This window comes from Vulpes vulpes, chromosome 8, assembly GCF_048418805.1.
Source record: "Vulpes vulpes isolate BD-2025 chromosome 8, VulVul3, whole genome shotgun sequence".
Taxonomy (NCBI): domain Eukaryota; kingdom Metazoa; phylum Chordata; class Mammalia; order Carnivora; family Canidae; genus Vulpes; species Vulpes vulpes.
In genome coordinates, this window is record NC_132787.1 from 4,898,215 (window position 1) to 4,919,242 (window position 21,028).

Here is a 21,028-nt window from a genome sequence, read left to right on the forward strand (position 1 = left end):
ACCCATCAAGGGCTCTGCTGAGACATCCTGGCAGGCCAGTCTTTGAGTTGGGTCTTTGGGGAGGAGTTGAGGGAAGGGTAGGCAGCCAAGGGCCAGCCGGGTAAGCAGATTCCCAGGAGACAGTTTGCATCTCAGCTGTTGGGACTTGTTTTAGGATCTGAGCCAGGGAGCACACACAGTACACTCATCCACCCTCTTATGGGGAGAGGACAAGAGCCCCTTTGCTGTTGCCCATCTCACTCCCTGGCCCTGGTCACCTCACCTGTGCACTCACACCCCTCAGGCCCCAGGCAGTGGGCTTAAGAAGTTCTCCCTGCTGTGAGCCAGCCCAGCCAGCCTCCCAGGTCCTTCCATGGAAGCCAGGCAGCAGGGAGAAACTGCCCTGGCCCCACCTTTCCCGGCCTCCTTCCCTCCTGGGGGTATGGTTTCTCAGGAGTCAGGCTCTCCAGGTTGGGACTTGCTCTCTAGCCCAAGAGCCAAAGGCCTTCACGTTTCCCTTGTTTGTTTTCATCCTTGATCTCCCAGGTGCCAGGGGGGGGATGTTAGAGGAGGTGGTGGTTAGGGAGACTGTGGGATTGGTTGGAGGTGGGACACGTTCTCTGCATTGCTTTTCCCTTTGCTAGCTCTGCTGGGCCTGGGGGGCCCTCTCCGCTGGGCCCCGGTGCCCCTGGACTGGAGCTGCAGCGGGAGGTGTTTAGGCTAGAGCCCCAGGGAAACCTTCCTCACTTGGAGGAGCCCCTGGAATGGAGAATGGAAGCTCCCGGGGAGGTCAGTTTCCCAGAAAGTGGTTAATGGTGGAGTCCCTGTCAGAGTGAAGGATGCGGCTGTTGCTAGGCAGAGGCTGCTGTTTCCTCTTGGGGTGTGGCTCCGAGGCTGGCCAGCCAGAGGCCCCGTTAGAAACAGGAGGAGAAGGACCCTTGCCTGAGAGCTGAAGAGGGGACCCCCGGCCCCATCAGCTCTGGGTCACCACAACTGCTTCTCTTGGAACAAATGCCACTTCTGGCCCTGCCTTCCCTGTGCCTCCCCCACTTCCCCGCCACTACCAGTCTGCTCCACAATCCTCGCCCGAACCTGGCAGGCTCTTCCAGCCCCAGTCTGGCTGCACTAATGGACTGATTGGATTTTCTATACTTGGAGTTTGGGATTTCTGATTGAACATGCAAATTTATGTAAATCAATCTGGGATCTGCCGCCACATCAAAACAACATAGAGTCATAGGCTGGAAGGGATCCTAGAGACATCTAGTCCAACGCCCTCGTGTTAAAAATGGGGAAACTGAAGTCCAGAGGGGGAAGTGATTCATACGATGATGAGTGTCAGTGGCAGGGCTCCTGACTCTGGTCTGGTGTTCTACAGGGTCCCACTCTGCCTTGATTTCTCATGCATGAAGGGCCTGGCCCAGTTGACAGCAGAAAGGGCAGTTCCTGAACCTGAGACCGTGAAGAGTGCGACCCTTGGAGGGTCAGAGTGTCCGCTCAGGGCCTCCCAGGGGCTCTGGTCACATCTAACATGCTGAAGAAAAATAACTTCCTATCCCTTAGAACAACTCCCTTGTTTTTCCCCAGGCCCTGCTCTGGAAGGTTGGAGTACAGGGTCACTGGTGGCTGCCTGGCTTGGCCCTTGTGGCTTCTTCCCCAGAACTGAGGTTGCATCTGCTCCAGCTTCCCTCCCAGTACCAAGCACATAATAGACTTTGGCTGGCTCTGCACAGACAATGCTTCCATCTTTACCCTCCCATCCTCATTTGCGTCGCTGCTGCTTCCCTCTCTGGCCAGGGTGGGAAAAGATCTTTAGTCTTCTGGGACTCGTTGCTACCTTCCCCTGCCCTTGCTATAAGAAGGATATCATTATTTTGGGATTGGTGCCAGAGTTTGAGATTGGGTGCAAAGGTGAGCTTGGGTTGCTAAGAACTAGCCTCCCCACTTCTTGACACGTTTTTGATCTGATCCACCACCCCCCCAGCTTCAAGGTGCCCTGGGTTCCCACTTCGCGGACCGTGCCTGTGGCGTGGGGCTGTTTGGAGGGCTGAGCCCTCACTTACCCCGTAGTGCCTGCACGCCTCGTGGAGATGGCAGAGATGCTCAGAGCAGCTGTTGGCCCGCTCTACGGTACTTTGGCAGAGTGAGTGTATGGGCTCGAGATCAGAGGCCCGGACTCCCAGCCGAGACCACCACCAGGCCCTGCTGGGGCCTGGGGAGGGGGCTTGGGATGCATCTGGGATCTTCCTCCCCTTCATCCCAAACCCAGGCCCGGCTGACTCTGAAAGGAGAGCCCCCATCTTCAACACCTTCCCCAAACACAGCAGGTATGGAGCAGCACCCTCGGCTCCTCCGTCCTTAGTTCTGTGTGAGGGGATAGCCTCCCTGCGCCTCAGTTTCCCAGCCGGGGCTGATGGATGAATAACACATCATCACTGGGTGTGGCACCTGCTCAGTAATTGCCATTTTCCCAGCCCTGGGAGTTACACGGATGAAAGAGGCCCGAGGAGGCCAGGCTGTTATTAAGGGGAATTAGCGCTGCTATTATTACTGATTTCTAAAAGTCCAGCAGCCACTGAGAAGAGCCCAGTCAGGCACGGCTCCCGGGACCTGATGGCAGACCTTGAGCCCTGATTTCTCCAGTACTACCGAAGCTTCTTATTTATTTATTAAAATATTTTATTTATTTATTCATGAGAGACACAGAGAGAGAGAGAGAGAGGCAGAGACACAGGCAGAGGGAGAAGCAGGCTCCATGCAGGGAGCCCGATGTGGGACTCGATCCCGGTACCCTGGGATCATGCCCTGAGCCAAAGGCAGACATTCAACTGCTAAGCGACCCAGGCGTCCCTCACCAAGCTTTCTAAAATGTCTATATGGATCTATAGATCTATATGGATATAGATATTTTAAAGAGAGATGACTCCATTCTGCTTCTCGTGCTGATGCCTGCAAAGCTTGAGGGGTGCTGCTTGGGGCAGCAGCTCCAGCTCTCACTCTCCTGCAGGGCTTGAAATTGACCGTCCCCGTGACCCTCTGGGTAGAAGAATGATGAGGTTGTTCCTAGCTGGGACGCTGAGGGGCCCCAGAGCTCCTGGGGTGTGGCCCTGGGGTTCTCAGCAGGCACTGTTCTATGGGCTGATTCATTTCACCCCCGGCTGGCTTGATGTGGGGGCTGTAATTGGTCCGTCTGTGTGAGGATCTGTTGAGACACCCCCAGAACCTGCCTGCAGCAGCTGAAGGAACTTTCAGGTATCATTTACCCCAACTTACTCCCACTGCCCCAAACTCTCCCCTTGCCCACCTCTGCCCCTGCCCTTTGGGGTCTAGAATGAGCCCAGCTCTTACCCAAGAGGAAGTGGCCCTGACCAACTTCTGAACAGTTTGGTGTAACCATCCCATACCACAGCCTAGGGGTGGAAGGGCCTCTCTCCTAGGCCAAGGGGAGCTTTATGGGAAGGAAAGGACTGAAGACTGGCGTCCTTTGGACAGTGTCCCCACACTGATCTAGCCAGCCGTCCTCACCTCTCTCTCCCTTGTCCCGAGGGCCTAGTCCCTACTTCCTAATATGGGAAGAGACTAGATAGCCCCAGGTGGGAGTGGCTTTAGAAATCACTTGCGCAGGTGGTTGTTCCTTCTAACATTTTTTTTAAGTTTTATATTTTAGTTTTGCACTAGACTTTTAAAAAATAGAGCCCAAAATCAAAATGGTACAAAAAGGTATATGTTGAGAAACTGTGCTCCCACCTCCACCCCTTTTTCCCTCCACGATACTCACTTATTAGTTTCCTACATATCCCTCAAGAATATCCTTACACACACACACACACACACACACACAAAAGAATGTCCTTACACAAAACAATATAAATATAAATATATATTCTTATTTTTCCCCCTCATCCAAAAGATAGCAGATAGCACATACGGTCTTCCTCTGTTACCTGTTGGCCATATCTGGGTGTGCGTGGCTTTCTCCTGCCACCTTCTGTTACGTCTCTGGTTTCCGATTGTTACTGCCCACCCCAGGGTCACCAGTTGATCCCAGGCCGTGAGCAGGATTTGTTCACCATCATATACTAAACTTCATTCAGATGCCAAGGTTTAACCCAGCCTCTGAGGACTTCTCGAGCTACGGCCAACAGTTACTATGTGCTGGGTGTCGTGCTAGACTCTGGGAGTGTGGTGATGATCCAAAAAGTCTACCTTAATCAAATAATTCAACAACTATAGAATTACAGCCATGATGAAGGCTACAAAGAAAGGGCGTAGACTGTAAGAGCAAGCAATCAGAAGGCCCGATCCGCCGTAGCATGGGTGAGCGTGCGCGTGTGTGGGGTGAGGGAGGCACGTGGCACGGCCCGGTGTGAAGCTGGGGGAGTCTGGGGCCAGAACTGTGAATATAGTACATGTGATCTGGAAAGCTGGGTTTTTAACTTGACTTCTGTGGCTTCTCTTCTCCGCTTTCTGCCTGTCTGTGGGATGTCCTGGGCCGCTTGAGGTTTATGGTGTCCAAAACAAGAAACCCCTTCTCTGCCAGATGGTGCTGATAGTGCCTCCTCCCCACCCCCACTGCCCGGCGTCTATCCCCAGCTCCGGGCCTGCAGGCTGCTGCAGCTAGAGCCTTCCTTCCCCTGTCCGCCAAAGGGAAGTTGGGGGGTGTTTGCTCCTCACTTCCTCTCTAGACGGCACCTCACTTCCTGTCCCTGGGGCTAGAAGAAGGCTAAAGCTCTTGGCTTGGCTGACCCTTCCTCTCCCTACTCCCCACCCCCCGCCTTCCTGGGAAGCCTTTGGGCCCTGTAGGAGGAAGGCAGAATGGAAACCAAGGGCTTCTCCCTAAAAGCCCTGCCCAGCGCCTTGCCTTCAACCCCCTACCCCACATGAGGGGACCTGTCTTCCCGGCTGCAATCCCTGTCCAGAAATGATCTCATCCTTCTATGCCCTGCAGAAGAGAGAAGTCAGAGAGCGCTCACCCCACTTTACGGGTAGGAAAACTGAGTCCCAGAAGGGGTCTAGGCTTCACTCAGCGTCACTCAGTATGGCTAAGCCAGAACCGGAATCCAGGGAGCCTCCCTCCCATTTGTGGGCACAAGAGCAGAGTCCAGTGAGGGCTTGTGGGTGAGCCAGAGCTACTTTGCGTTCCCACAGAAGGCTACTTGCTTCCTGCCAGAGCTGGCAGCTTAGGAGGTCACCTCCACACTCTGGCCACATGGCACCCACTGAGTCAACACTGAAGCTGCCTGGACGTAGACGGCACTTGGCCGGCCAAAGCCTGTTCCCCTTTGAAGGAAGAGGCCAGGATGGGAACCTGGGGGCCCAGTGGTGTAGCCTACAGGTGCAGCCTGAGAGCCAACAGGCTGTGTGGCCTTCCAGGCCGTCTTCCTCTTGGGTCTGAGAGCAGAGAGCTGATGTTCCAGTAGTCAACTCAGCAGTCGCCTCCCCGACTGCCTCCAGAAGCCTCTGTGCCTCAGCTCTTCCTGTGGGACCCAGCACGTGTCTCTGGTTACACCCCGGGTGCTGCAAATATGCTGACTCTGCTATTGGGCCGGGAGATAGGAGAGGAGTTAGTAGCTGCCATGGGCCGGGGGCCCAGGAAACACTCACCTTCAAATGCCCTTCAGTCCAGCTGCACTGAGTCATTGCATTTCCGTGCACACCCCCAGATTTCTGCCTCCTTCTGTTTATGCCAGCCTTTTGCCTAGAATGACCCCCTTGCCGTTCCCATGTACCTAAACCTCACTGCTCTCTAAAGCCTAAGTTCACCCGATGCCTTAAATTCTGAAAAACTGTTCCAGCTGCAGCTTAATATTTCTCCCCTGATTTTTAAAGTTCTCCAAAAGACTTCCCTCGTGGAACTTCCTTCACAATACAGCTGTTACCTGCATGTAATTATGTCCCCTGCTAGACTGAAAGCCCCAGGAAGACAGAGGAGCTGATCCATCTCTGAATTGTCCTCCAGTACCCAGCATTGTGCCTCCTATTGAGTGATCGGTTTGGAAATACCTACAGAATGAACAGATTAGTCCCATTTGCCAGAGGGAGTCCCCAACGCCTAGGAGGGGATTGAGGGCTTGGATAAGGTCATATCAGCATTGGGTCCAAAGCTGAAAATGTCACTTGCACACCTCTCAGCATGGTTTTCATATGGGCCCTCAGAGCCTTGTGGGTGGGGGCCTGTTGGGGTTCTTTAAGAGAACCTGATGAGGGGCAGCCCGGGTGGCTCAGTGGTTTAGCGCCGCCTTCAGCCCAGGGCCTGATCCTGGAGACCTGGGATGGAGTCCCACATCCGGTTCCCTGCAGGAAGCCTGCTTCTCCCTCTGCCTGTGTCTCTGCCTCTCTCTCTCTGTGTCTCTCATGAATAAATAAATAAAATCTTAAAAAAAAAAAAAAAAGAGAGAGAGAGAACCTGATGAGCCCACTGTCCCTTTTTTCTGGTCTTGGTTCTTTCTGGAATGAAAAGAAATCATCAGGTTCAGGGCTTCACTGGCAGAAGCAAAGTACTAGCAGAAAGTTTGGGGTGGGGGGAGTACAGAAGTGCAGGCAGGCTCCTCCGCAGGGAGCTCCCCTTCTAATAGCACAGGAAGTCCCCTCTTCCTCCAGGGGAGGACCAGACAACTGGACGCATTTCAGTTGGAAATACTGCAGGAAGCACTTCAAGAAGACAGATCAGTGTGGGCTGCATCAGTTCAGGACAGTTTTGCAGGAGAATTGCTCTGGGGCCGGGGCAGGGCTTCAGGGCTGTGCTGAGGGGCTTGGGTCTGTCCTCAGAGTAGTCAGAGGTCATGGGAAGATTTGAGGCAGTAGGGAGACAAATCAGATTTGCAGTTTTAGAAAGATGATTGCTCTTGTAGAGCTCCCTGGAAAAGTGATGGTGGCAGGGAAAATATGAGTCTGGAACATCTTATGGTGCCAGGAAGTAAGCAGATGTTAAAAAGTAAATAAACTTTTTTAAATGGAGGAATGTTGAAAGAGGAAGAGCCAACCTGAAAGAGTTCTCAATGATCAAAGCTGGAATTTAAGCGATGAGACGAGTGATGATAATATTGGATTATAATCCAAAGAATAAAATATCTGTGAGTTCATGCTAATATAAATATGTAATTAAGTAAATCGGTGGCAGTGAAGGGACAGCTCTTCCTTACCGAAAACTTTAATTAATAAACGTAAAAGGAATGAGGGAAATAAAAAATTATCATTAGAACACTACAGTAATTGCTGTAAGCAAGATCCACCGATGAATCCTAAAATTAGTGGGTGAAAATTTAAGCAGAAACAGGATATTTGCATGGCCACAAAGTTTTGCCCCCCGACTGGTTACTAATTACAAAAGGAAAACTAGTAATTTTACAGTGGATAAACCCACTGGTAGAGACCACCTAACCAGGTGGTCAAGGTTAACCTCACCAGTCATAAGACATCTCAGCATTATACCTCCTGGTATAATGCGCTGAGAGGGGCACATCATCACTGTGGTGTTCTTTCCAAAAATTCATAACCTCAGTCTAACTGGAAAAAACATCGAACAAACCCCAATAAGGGAACACTCTCCAAAATACTGACCCAGTCAGTTCCCTTCCAAAATGTCAGAGTCATGAAAGACAAAGACTGAGGAACTATCATGAATCATGGGAGAAGAAGGAGATTTGGTGATTAACTACAATGTGGGATCCTGGATTAGATATTGGAATAGAAGATCAGTAGAAAAACTGTAAGATCCAAATAAAGTCTGTGGTTTCATTTTTTTTTTAATTGTTCTTCTAAAGAAAGGTGGAGAACAGTGAGAACATGCTGTATCTGTTTTTTTTTTTTAAGTGTGTGTGTGTATATACACAATCATACAAAACCACATAAAGTTTTAAAATACACACACACACCTAGAAGTAGAGGTGCAGGATGGCTGGGGAGAGAAGAGGAGCATCATAGACCAGGGGAGAGTCATCCAGGAGAAGGTGGTCATTAAGAAAGTGAAAAGACAACCTACAGAATAGGAGAAAATACTTGCAAGTAATACATCTTATAAGAGACTTGTATGCAAAATATATTTTAAAACCCTTACTGGGGTACCTGGGTGGCTCAGTCGGTTGAGTGTCTGCCTTTGGCTCGGGCCATGATCTTGGGATCCTGGGATCGAGCCCCGCATCAGGCTCCCTGCTCAGTGGGGAGCCTGCTTCTCCCTCTCCCTCTCCCTCTGCTGTTCCCCCTGCTTGTGCTCTCTCTCTCTGTCAAATAAATAGATAAAATCTTTAAAAAATAAAATAAAACCCTTACAGCTCAATTTAAAAACCCCCACAGAATCTGATTAAAAAGAGCAAAAGATCCAAATAGACATTTCTCCAGGGAAGATATATAAATGGCCAATAAGCACATGAAAAGACGTTCAGCATCCTTAATTAGGGAAATATAAATCAAAACCATAATGAGGGATCACTTCACACTTACTAGGGTGACTAGTTGGAAGACAGTTTGGCAGTTCATCCAAAATGTACACCTGAAGTCACCATGGGATCCAGCTAGACCACTCCTAGGTGTGCACCCGAGAGGAGTGAACACCTACATCCATACAAACACCTGCACACGGATGCTCACAGCAGTGTTATTCACGAGAGCCAAAAAGTGGAGACAGCCCAGATGTCCATCAACAGATGACTAGATAAAGAGCTGGTGGCGTCCATACAATGGCATATTATTTGGCCATAAAAAGGAAAGTAGTACTGACCCACGCTTGAGCATGGATGAACCTTGCAAACGTGGCGCAAGGGAAGGAAGCCAATCTTGGAGACCACCTAGTACATGAGTCCATGCACATGAAATGTTAAGAATAGGGAAATCTATAGGCAGAAAATAGGTCCCCTGGGGGTGGGGGTGGGGGTGCTAATTAAAGGGTAATGAAAATGTTCTAAGATTGCCACAATGGCATAGATCTGTGCCTGCACTACGAACCACCGAATTGCATACTTTAAATGGGTGAGTCATGTGGGATGTGAACTATGTCTAGAAGCTTAAAAAAGTCCAGGAGGAAGTGGTCACCAGAGGCACTTGTGCCTGAGAAGGCAACGGGGATGGAAAAATCTTGTTTGTATTTAGCATGGTAGCCGTTACTGCTGATGTTGGATCAGGTTGAGGAAGGAGTGAGACGTGAGGATGGGTTTTGTAGTTGTTTGTAGGGTGTGTGTGTGTGTGTGTGTGTGTGTGTTTGAGAAGTTTGGCTGTGGGAGGGCAGGAGGGGGACTATCTAGGGAAATATCAGGGGAAAATTATTTTTTAGAAGAAAGACACCTGAGAAGTTTTAAAGGCGGATGGGAGGGGCACCCAGGTGGCTCAGCAGATGAGTGTCTGCCTTTGGCTCAGGTCCTGATCCCCGGGGTCCTGGGATCGAGTCCCGCATCTGGCTCCCTGCATGGAGCCTGCTTCTCCCTCTGCCTGCGTCTCTGCCTCTCTGTGTGTCTCTCATGAATAAATAAATAAAATCTTAAAAAAAAAAGAAAAAGGGCCGGTGGGAAATGTCCCTTCAGGAGGTAAATAGCAAAGGCCTGAGTGGGAGTGGGCTGGGGCAGGAAGGACTGGCCTTGCCTTGAGAAGATGGCAGCCCCTTTGCTGTGATGGGAGGAGGTGGGGAGGTACAAGTGTTCGATGGGGCTGGGAGGACTGACAGTAATAGGAGATTTGAAGGGTTTTCCTTTTGCTGGTTTTAATCCTCTGGGGAAATGAGGGCAGACAATTGAGGAGAGTGGAGTGGGTGTGAAGTAGCCTTAGAAGATAAGAGTGCAACTCTCACTAAACCTTGGTGGGAGTGCCAGGAGAACTGATGAGCTGGCTGGGATGGCTTCCCTTTGGTGAGGAGAGAATAAGCAACAGTGTGAGCAAAAGCCTGAGGACACAAGTCCTGCCCTATCCCCAACCTCTAGACTCTGGAAAAGAGCATTGATCTCGAAGGCCCAAGTCAAGGAATCCCAGGGATCGTCCAGTGCAGTAGGCCCTGGCTGCATGTGGTTACTTAAATTTAAAATTCATTTCCTCAGGTGAACTCACGGGCTCGAGAGCTACATGTAGCTGGTGGCTACCATGTTGGAGAGCACAGAATAAACATTTCATCATCACAGAAAGAACTTTCTGTCCCCCCAGGGGACAACGCTGGTCTAGAAAAGTGATTCTCAAACTATTTTGGCCTGAGGACCTCTCCTACCGCTTAAAAGTTGAGTACCCCAAAAGAGCTTTGGTTTCTATAGGTTCTACCTATTGACCACTTACTGTCCTATAAATTAGAACTGAGGGTTTTAAACATTTCATTGATTTAAAATAATAAACCCACATGTATGTTAGCATATGTTAACATATTTATGAAAAGTAACTATATATTTTCCAAAACAAAAAAAGCAGAGAAAAGAATGGCATATATGTTCTTGTATATGTCACGTCTGACTTAATAAAAGGCAGCTGGATTCTCATATCTGCTTCTATATTCAGTCTGTTGTGATATCACGTATCATGTAGTCTCTGGAAAATGCCACTATATGCTCCTAAGAGAGTGAAACTTAAAAAAGCAAATGATGTCTTAGTAGTAGTATGAAAATAGTTTCAACTCTGTGAATTCCTTAGAAGAACATTAGGTTCCCTGGACCATCTTTTGAGAACCACTGTTGTAGAACAGCCTCCTTTTGGCATAAAGCAACTTGTCCCTGAGATTGAGTGATTTCCCTAAAGCCTCACAGCACATAAATTGTAGTGCTGGGACTAGACTCTAAATCTGCCTTTTGGCGAGAATGGGCCCAGCTAGGCTTTGGGGAGTGGAACCCCTGGCCATGTGGCCCTATAAGTAAACCTATTGTGTCTGTGTCTGAGCCCCTTCAGGTCCCCACTTCCAGCAGCTGCTTTGTTGTTCTTGTTGTTGTTGGGTTGCCTGGACAGGGGGCATGAAGGAGCCGGGAGAGGGGAGGTAAGGGGTGTCGAAGTCTGTAAGACTTTGGGGCTCAGCGTGACTGCCCTTCCTCCTGCCTGCCTCGGAAGGGCAGGGGGCAGGGGGCTGATGCTGCACCGAGGGCTGGAGGTTCTTGCAGTGTCTCGAAGAGGAAGTTGGAAGGGGATGCTGGGGGCCCCTTCCCCATGGACACATGCCTCTCTGTAGGCCTATTGTGTCTTGGGGCCAGTTGTCAGGAGGAGGGAAGGAAATTCTTGTCTGTCCTCTTTCCCCGTGGGGGGGGGGGTTGTGGGGGGGCTGGTTGGAATTCTTAGGGCTAAAAGATGCTTTGGGCTGGGATTAAGGTGGCTACTTTGAGGCCAGGAATGCCCTGGGGCCTCAGTCCCTTTATCCCCTCACTCCCAACAGCCCGGGACTGATACTGTCTGGCAGGAGTGTTGGCTGTGGGGTGCAGAAGTTGCTGTTTACAAGTGGACTCTTGGGTGTGACGGGGATTCCAGAAAGCAGCTGGGGGATGGGGGGGGAGCAGGGGGGAACCGGTTGTTGTTACGGATGATTCTCTTATTAAAGTGAGCTTCCCCATCTCTGCCTTCCCACAGCTGCCCACCCCCTCCCCCTCCTGGTCCCTGGCCTCTTTCCCTAGAGGACTCTGGGGGGAACAGCTGGTGAGTGAGGGGCTCCTCGGGGCCGGATGGGGGCGCCTGGGAGCCGGGCTTGCTGCCACCCCTCGAGTCCTGACTCCCAGGCCGGGGCTTGGGGCTGGGGGAGGCGTCTTGCCTGCGCCCCGGCTGGCCAGGCGCCAGGGCCTTGCTCCTTTGCTCCTTTGCTCCGGCCGACGGAAGGGCCTGGACGGGGCCCGTGCATGGTGTCCCCGGGTCCCCCGAGCCCCCCAGCAACTGCTCCCCCTCCTGGGTCAGGCCGAGGGAGGGCCCGGGAGGCCCGGGTCCCCTCCGTCCCCTCCCCCGCCCGCCCCTCGGCACTGAGGTCACCTCCCTCTGAATCAGGCCTTTGTGGGGGGCGGGGCTGCCCGGCGGCACTTCTGGCGGGAGAAGCCTCGGTTGCAGGGGGCGGGGGCGCGCCCGGGCTGCGCCCCGACCCGCGTGGCGTCCCCGCGTGGCATCGGCGCGGCGTGGGGGGAAGGCCGGGAGCCGGGGCCACCCCGAGGACCTGGGCCGGGGGTGGCCCGGGCGGGGCCGCGCTCGGAGGCTGTGAGTAGGGGCGGGGGCGGGGGGCGGCGGGGTGCAGCCCCGGCCAGAGGGGAGCCCCGCGACCCCCGAGGAGGCCCCTGGGCGCAGGCGGGCTGCTGCTCCCCGAGATCTAGGCGGAAAGCGCAGACCGCGGCGGGGGCGTAGGAGGTGTCCTGGCCCCGCGGAGCTCCTGCCCTGCCCCTGGCGGCCCTGGCCCTGCCGTCGGAGAGAAGGCCAGGCCGCCTCGACCCAGGGCAGAAACCCTGTCCCCAGAGTGAGGTCGAGTCGCAGTCTGCCTTCACTTCCGGGGCGCAGCCGGGGCGCAGACCCTGGCCCCCGCCCCAGAGCTGTTGCCTGGGGCGGCCTGTGGCTCGGAGGGTCCCCGCCGCCCGCCCGGGACCAGGAGCTCAGCTCAGCAGCTCAGCAGCGGGCTCTCAGGGCCCAGGGGGTCCCCACCCTCCTCCGCACACAGAAAGCGCCTACATAACCCGCAGCCAGTCCCCACGACCTGGCCTCCTGGGTGCATTTTCATTTTTGTTTTTTGTTTTTTTTTTTTTTAGGAAAAGATAGCCTCCTAAACCATCTTCACGCTCAGTTTGCTTTTTGCTGTCGTGGTTGAGGACACAAAGACTTGGGCCTTCCCCAGCTTTATCTTTCTCCCTTTCTGGCCCCTGGACACTGCCGGTGCACCCCACTGCTCTCCTCACCCTCCCTACTGTGTGCCCCCCCACCCCACCTCCCCACCCCCCCACCCCCGCTATTCCCTGGAGGTGTCCATGGGAGAGAGATGGGGAGGGGATTGAGGGGAGAGCCAGGGAACCGGCGGAGGGCGTGCATAATGGGGAGCCCCTGACTAGCAGGAGATGGCATGCTTGGGTGGGATGGAACACGAGTGGTGGAGGTAACCCGAGGCCTTTTTTTGGTTTTAACCCCTATTTATGTATGTGGGAAGGAGGATATGTCCTGAATTTTTTTCATTTTTTTCCAAGCCTGTCCATTTCTAAAAATATCAAACACGATAATGTCATGAGCAAATGAAGCTATACCCAATACATGTTTTAATGTTGTTGAAATAACAAAGGACTTTAGATTGTTGTGGAGTGTTTAAAAATAAAGTATTACAAGTTTTTCCTTTTCCCGCACTTTTCAGAAGCCCCATCCCGCTGTCATACACACAAGGGCACGTACACTGGGAAAGAAGTTTCTCTGCCTTTGTAGTTGCCTCTTTCTCCCTCTGGGGTGAAGGCTGGGCTGGCAGCTGGTGGGGAGGGGTTGGGAGGAGCTACCCCCGACCCCGACCCCAGCACAAGGTGGATAGAGCGGCCCTGTCAGGTCCGCAGGTGCCCCCACTGCCCAGACCCCACAGTGAGGAGCCCGGGATGCGAGGTCCCTTATAGGTGAGCAGACAACAGCAGCAGGGAACAGGCGGGACTTCGCATTGTGCCTCTTTGGGGTTGTAATCATGGAAACGTCCATTTACTGAGTTCCTGCAAGACCCTCTACACGCATTATCTCATTTCATCCTCCAACAACCATTTGGGCCAAGTATTCTCATGCACGTTCTACAGGTGAGGAAACAGTTTGTAGAGTCGGGATTCCAACCCAGATCTGTCCCGTTTGCAGAGCTCCAGGGGCCCTGGGACTCTAAGGAGCTTACAGAGTATAAGGAGCTTACAGTTCTCTGTAAGGCCGTGTGTGTGCAGAGAGGCCGCGTAGGAAGGGGGAAATGGAGGCCTGTCCGCTGTTGTGAACCAGCCATATGCCTCCACTGCACCTCATCCTGGCTGGTGCCCCCCATAAGGTTGTTAGGAGGATCAGGTGCAGTGGTGCCTGAGAAAGTGCCGCCACACTGCTTGGCACACAGGATACACTCCGTGTTGGAAGCTTAATTTCCTGCCCTTCCGTTTCCTCGTCTCAAATATAGGTGTTGTTGATCATAGCGTTTAGTTCCCGTTGTGGTTATGAGGATTAAAGACAGCGGCTGCCTTCAGCTCAGGTCATGATCCTGGGGTCCTGGGGTCCTGGGATCGAGCCCCAAGTCGGACTCTGCTTGGCAGGGAGTCTACTTCTCCCTCTCCCTCTCCCTCTATGTGTGCACAGTTTTTTTTTCTCTCTCTCTCAAATAAGTAAATATTTAAAAAAAAAAAAAAAAAGAAGAGGAAGAAGACAGCATATGTTGTAGAAGAGCCATAAAGCATCATGTGGTGCCGCTCATTCCTCTTTGGTGTCTGGGTGATTTCTGGCTGAGAGCTAGGGACCTTTGCACTGGCTCCTTGCAACGCATGTAGTGCTCCTCCCTCATTCCAGAATTTCATCTGGACTTCCCTGAGATCTCTGCTTCCTTGTCACCTCTCGGTGCCTTCTGGGGACCTGATGCTTGTTCGTTGGTTCACCTGTGTGTTATCTGCCTCCCCCAGTGGAATGGAAGCTTCATAAAGGCAGGGCTCTCTCCGGCTTGTTCATCCCCAAGGCCCGGGGCCTGGCACATGGCAGGAGCCACATGAATGCTGTGGAAAGCACAGCTGCCATCGTCTCCCTCTCTCTCCACAGGCGAGGTGACCTTTCTGGCTGCTAGAGTGAGTGCGCCAGCCTGGGTGAGGAGGCAGAGAGAGGTGAGGGGCTCTGAGCCTGTGCATGCTGGTGGGGGGCCCGGCGGGCAGGGGTAGGTGGGAGAGGGGTGGGTGGGTGAGCGGAGGGTGAGGGGGGTCTTTCAGAGGGCTCCTCTCTTCCTTGGCCTGAAAGCTCTAAGCTCCTTTTGTGGGAGCTGCAGCGGATCAGAGAGGCAAGTAGTCCGCAGTGAACTAGGGGCCTCCACCCTTTTATGTTAGGGTTTTCCATCTTCTGGAAATTTCTACAATATCTGTGTGAAAGAAGGAAATGAATGCTTTCCTCTAGCAGAGAAGTTGAACCTCAGATAGCTGCCGAAGCCTGGTCGGGTACAGCCAGTAGCTGTGACAGTGGTCCAGCAGAGGGGGGCATCACAGCGCACAGTACAGGCCACAACCCTGGCTGTGTCGTTCTTGGGCAATGACACACTAGTCGGTTTTGTCATCAATCCGTCTCCTCCAGGCCGGGTTCCCCACCGAGGAGCGGGAGTCTGGGCAGGGACGTGAACGCAGAGTCCCTGCCTTCACCGGGTCAACCCTCCCCGACAGGCGGGCACAGAGCCATGCCACCGGAACTGGGAACCCCAAAGAATGCGTAGGAAGGAGCGGCCAAGTGGCAGGCGGGGAGGTGTCAGGGGACCTCTGCAGAGGGAACGGGATGCACAAAGAGACCGGGCCCCCGGGTCTCAGGGGAGCAGGGAGCTGGGGGGCAGCCTACCCCCACACCTGGCCAGCATCTGTGTCACCTGCACTAGGGTGAGCGCGGTTGCTGAGATTTATGAAACAATAGCCTCCGTTCTTCAAATGGGAAGAGTGTGTCTGTGGGTCTGTCCTGTGACCAGAAGAGCCTGAGTCAGGCCCTAGATTGTTACAGTATCCGTGGCACGTTGGTCACACTGGACTTCAGGAACACTGACAAGTGTCCTGTCTGTCCTCCTCCTCTGCTCACCTCCCCCCCGGCCCTGGAGCAGCCTGCCAGGGCTTCTCTCGCTTGTTCCCAGGGCCTGATGTCAGAGGCCATGGACCAGCCCGCCGGGAGTCCCGCAAAGCCAAGGCCGGGAGAGGGTGGTGACGGCGCCACGGAGCCGGGCACCTGCCAGGAGCTCCTGCGCCGCCTCCGGGAGCTAGAGGTGGGACACCCCAGGGTGTGGGTGGCGGGGCCCGCCAGAGGCCCCAGGAGCTTGGATGGGCTCTTCTGACGTGGGGGGGCCTTCCTCTCAGCCCACCTCTGCTGGGCTGGAACAGAGCGGAACATTCTCTGACAGAGCACCTCTGAGAAGCCCTCTCTTTGCTCCGAGCTCTCTGATCCGGGTGGAGGGGTCGGGGGTGACTCGGGGCAAGAATCTTGCACAGGGGTTGGGCTGTCCTAATCCCCAAAGGTCTCTCTTCTTCCCCCCTTTTCTCCCCCACTTTCATGCCCTTGCTGGTCTAGGAAAGGCGTGGTCACAGAGGCCACAGGAAGAAGGGTTTAGATGACCCAGGGCTTAGGAGTCGGGGGACAAACATAGATCCCCAAACTAGGCTCTTTGCCATAGTCTTAAGACCCTTCCCTCCTCCCCCAGCCTCCTCTGCCCTCCCTGCGGGGAAATAAGGATTACTCCTGGCATCCTCCAGCATATCCTGGCCACTGTGTCTCCCCAGGCCCTCCATCCTCCCTGACTGAGGTTGGGGTTTACAGAAAACCAGCCATCTCCGCTCTGCCTTTCTGATGCCTTCCATCTGTCTCTGTAGCTACCACCCACCCCACCCCATCCCACCCCCGTGGGGAATCCAGCCAGAGCCAAGAGCTGGGTTAGGGGTGTAGCTAGGAGACTCCCTACCTCCCATTCCCCAAAAGGAATTGCCCTGGTGGAAGAATGATCCCACAGCCTCCTTTATCGCCCTCTTTTTCCCTCCTGCAGGCAGAGAACTCGGCACTTGCCCAGGCCAATGAAAACCAGCGGGAGACTTACGAGCGCTGTCTAGATGAGGTCTGTGGGGTCCCTGGGGGGACTGGTGTAGGGGTTACGAGGAAGTGGGGAGGAGCACGGGTGGTCAGTGCTCCAGGCAGGGGCTGATGGGCTGATAGCTCTGCCTCGGGCCCTCTGTCCCCAGGTTGCCAACCACGTGGTGCAGGCACTGCTAAACCAGAAGGTAAGCAACCACGGGGGACAGTCTCACCCCTGAACCCAGACGCCCTGGGGAGAGGCCCTGAATACAGCAGGGGATGTCCTTCCTGGGGACCCCTGAGCCTACTCACTTAGGGGCTAGAGGAGGGAGCTTGGTGGAAATGGCCTACGGACCCTCCAACAAGGCTCCTTCTCCCCACCTCGGACAGGTCCATACTGTTCTACCCGGAGGCAGAGGTGGGCTAGGTAAGGCCAGGTCTCTGAGCTGTGGTAACTTTGATTTGGGCTTGAATCCTTCCCTCATCCTGGCCCCAGCTGGTTTCTCCAGATTGTGATGGCCCTGGTAGCAATGTTAATGTTGTGAGCATAAGGTGGCATCTAAATATTTACTCAAGTGCTGTGGGAACTCCTTGACTTATGAGCCACTCTGACCCCCAGGTCTTCCTCTGCCTTATATGGGCCCTTCTTTGATATGTGGTTTCTAAGAGGCAGGGGGTTGGCTCCAGGGATGGGAAAGATGCCAAAGGGAATAGGATTTACCTCCCACCAGGGGTAAACTTTAGAGAACTTACCATCCCCAGAAAAATGTGACAGCTACAAACAGAGGCAGGCTCAGCTCCCCCTGGAAGGAGGCTGCAGAAGGGCACACCCAGCACGAGTGCCCACTGCTCCGATGAAGGAGACTGTGCTCATACCGCTCGCCCCCTCCCCGCCATCCTCTCCTTGTCTCCCTCCGCCTCCCTGGGTGGCAGGACCTGCGGGAGGAGTGCATCAAGCTGAAGAAGAGGGTGTTTGACCTGGAGCGACAGAACCAGATGCTGAGCGCCCTGTTTCAGCAGAAACTCCAGCTGACGACAGGCTCCCTCCCTCAGGTAGGCACAGGCCATTGTCCCTCCCTCTTCATGCCCCATCAGCATCGTCACCTCCTTTTCTCTTGACACCTGAAGAAGCAGGCGGCAGCCGTCCCCCTCCATCCCCCCTCTGGGCGCTGTGGCCATCTGAGAAAGGCTCATCTCAACTGAAAGATGTGAGCCTAGATGGGGTGGGGGGAGATTCCCGGAGTGCTCTCAAGCTCCGCTCTCCCCCTCCTCCCCCGTGCTCCTTGCCCCACTGGGTGGCATCCCTTCTTGTTGACAGAGAAGGTTCTTGCTTGCTCCTGCCCTGTGTGGGGCGATGGGTGGAGGCTGAAAATGCAGTGATTTCAAGCTCCCAAGGGGCCCCTCTGGCCACTGCGCTGCAGCTTCTTGGCCAGGGGCGGGGCTGGGTGTAAGGCGCCCAGTGCTGGGTGTCACAGAGAGGTCAGGAAAGGCACGTCCCCCTGGGTCATTCTGTGTGTGTGTGCACACACAGAGTTGCATTTGCCTGCCCAGTGACGCACAGGCCATGTCCTCAGGTGCTAGTCTTTGATTCTACCCCTGACACCTGCCTCACCCAGGAAAAGCAGAGCGCTACGAGGAGTGAATTCTGAACTCAGTTAAGATGTCACTTGGGCTGGGGTGGCGCCTGGGTGGCTCAGTCGGTTAAAGAGCCGGCTCTTGACCTCGGCCCAAGTCTTAATCTCAGGTTTGTGAATTCAAGCCCTGTGCTGGGCTCCACACTGGGCGTGGAGCCTACTTAAAACAACAATAACAAAAAAGACGTCGCATGTGGTCACTCTATCAGGAGCTCCCCGGCTGGGGTGAGATACGGGGGTGGGAGGACCAGGACCAGCTCCAGGCCCTGAGGTGAAGATTGGGTTGTGCGGTCAGCCAGCACATCCCTATCCTACCCCCAGCCTCGACAAGAAGAGAAGCACCTTCCGTGCCTGTCTGATGCCAACCAGGCAGCTCTTGGCCCCTAGACTGTAAGGAGGATGCCCCAGGGCTCACTGGGAAGCCTGGCCCCTGGCAGAGTTGTCTCACCACCATGACTTTTTTGGAGGCTCTGTCCCCAAGGCCAGTGCAGAACTGGGTCTGAATCAGTGGCAGTAACTTTATGGCTCTTCCTGCCCCAGGCCTGTCCCTGCCACAGAGGTCACCCTGGAACCCCCAGGGGCCTAACCGCACTAGCCAGGCTCACCCTGTCCATACCTTTCTTGGTGACCAGTGATAACAGAGATGTAGATCATCCTTAAATCACTGAAATGAAATCTGGGACATTTTGGGGTTTGGGGCAATAGATTATCTTCCCCAGAGGTAACACGACATGATGGAAAGAGCGTGAACCTTGGCCTCAGATGCACTTGGATTGGGTCCCTAACTTAGCTAATTCTTAGCTGTGTGACCTGGGGCAAATTATTTAACCTTATGAACCCCAGGGTTTTTCTCTTATAAGTGAGGATTAAGGTACCTACATTGCAGGTTGTCGTGAGGATGAAATGAAACAATATATAGCGTTTGGCCCATGGTAGTAATCAATAATTAGCAGCTATTTATCATTATTAATGTTACATTCAAGTTGTGCTTTGCTAGGATGAAAGCTCCATTGAGCAAATGCTAATTAAGCTCTTACTGAGAGCGGCGCCTTTGCCAACACGTATATGGAATTGGACAGGGCTGTGGTCTGTGCAGAGCACATAAACCCTGAGGGCTGGACTGCTTGGGGCTTCAGGCAGGTCCCTAGACAGCCAGAGGTTGGGGCAGAGTGACAGCGCTGTCCAGGAGTGCAGAGAGGCCAGCGGAGTGGCCTTAAGGAGGTGACCTGGCCCTCGCTGGATGGGAGATTTAAAAAGGAGAGTTGAGGGGCACGTGGGTGGCTCAGTGGTTGAGCATCTGCCTTTGGCTCAGGTCATGATCCCAGGTCCTGGGATCCCACAGGGAGCCTGCTTCTCCCCCTGCCTATGTCTCTGCCTCTCTCTCTCTCTGTGTCTCTCATGAATAAATAAATAAAATCTTAAAAAAATAAATAAGAAGTAGAGTTGAGGGTGGGGAGAAGGGATGCCCTGCGGAAGGAACTACAGGGAAGCCTCTGCAGAAGCAAGCCACTCAGCTGGGCCGGCACAACGGCTGCGTGAAGGAGCAGTGAGTGAGGACCAGAGGTGGCGTCGGGGAAGGACCAGCAGGCCGGGCCCAGACTGCCGGCAGAGGAGTCCAGACTTGTCTCCTTAGGCAGTGGGCAGGGATAGGAGGCTTTGAGCACAAAGACGCTTTAGATGAAAAAGAAAAAAGAATACTTTCAGCTGCTTTGTTAGATAAGACGTTTGTGAAGCCACCAAACGAGGTCAGGGAGACGAATGCTGAGCAGCATCCAGGCCGGAGGAGGAGTGGGGATCTGGGCCGCCGCTGGCCAGCCAGAGAGGAATCCACAGAGGCAGGAGTGTAAAGCTGACTCATGGCTAGTCGAGATGCCTCGGAGATGGAAATGACATTCTCAGGGACTGAGAGCGAAGTTGACCTGTGGTTAAACAGCAGTACCTTTGTCATCCTCAGAGACCAGTTCGGGGGGACCGAGATGATAATTCCTGCCATCTCTTTTTTTGGACCCGGTAACAAATGCCTTTCCATTAGTCTCAGCCATCCCTGTGATGCTGGGGTCACAGGCAGTGAGAACAGGAAGGGGCCATTCGAGGCGGGGCCTCTCCGTAATCGGGAAGAAAAGTGGTCCTAGAGCTGCCAGGGGCACCCAAATTAGGCTTGCCGCTGCCCTCGGCCCCCCAGGCGCAGTCTTCTTTCTCTAAAGCCCCAGACCGGTCCTATCTCCCTGCCCCCAGGCTCACACGTCTTCATCCTTCCTATGCGCCCTCTCCCAAGGCTCCTCCTCTGACCGAGTGGGGGGGACAGCGCGGTGAAGGCTGCACTGTAGGCCAAGACACGTCCCTGAAGGAGCAGACTTGGAAGACGGCCCTTCCCATCCGGAGGGGGTAGAGACCTGGGACAGACGGCCCCTATGCTAACTCTGCCTCTCGCCTGCAGATCCCACTTACGCCACTCCAGCCTCCGTCCGAGCCACCAGCCTCTCCGTCCCTGAGCTCTGCCGAGGGACCGACCACTTCGCTGCCTCTGGGGCACTGTGCTGGGCAGAGAGAGGTAGGAGGGCCGGGCACAGTGGCCTGTGGCTTCTCTGGCTACGGAGTCTCGAGTCCGTACCCCGTTGCTGTATCCTAAGGACTCCCAGGGGAGGGGCAGATCCTTGTCCGGGCTGGGCGTGAGCCCTCAGCTGGCAGCCTCATACCCAAAGAAACAGAGTCCCCCTGCCAGTCACTAGCTAGCCTTGCAAGCAGGGTGAGTGAGCGTTAGAAGATGCGTCCTCAACATT

The 21,028-nt window shown here is 54.0% G+C and overlaps 1 protein-coding gene across 6 annotated transcripts in view; it reads left to right on the plus strand.

Moving 5' to 3' along the window:
* Positions 1-21,028, plus strand: part of NCKAP5L (NCK associated protein 5 like) — a 29,952-nt gene that overhangs the window by 2,036 nt on the left and 6,888 nt on the right. For 2 of the 6 annotated variants that reach the window (XM_072765338.1, XM_026000278.2), the window contains exons 2-7: positions 14,632-14,693; positions 15,659-15,817; positions 16,589-16,657; positions 16,782-16,820; positions 17,548-17,667; positions 20,686-20,799. In XM_072765338.1, coding sequence (XP_072621439.1) covers positions 15,695-15,817; positions 16,589-16,657; positions 16,782-16,820; positions 17,548-17,667; positions 20,686-20,799 — 465 coding nt within the window. In that variant the 5' untranslated portion in view covers positions 14,632-14,693; positions 15,659-15,694. Of the gene's footprint in view, positions 1-12,019; positions 12,103-14,631; positions 14,694-15,658; positions 15,818-16,588; positions 16,658-16,781; positions 16,821-17,004; positions 17,042-17,547; positions 17,668-20,685; positions 20,800-21,028 lie in introns of those variants that run through there. The other 4 variants (XM_072765336.1, XM_072765337.1, XM_026000279.2 and 1 more) reach the window with 4 other exon arrangements.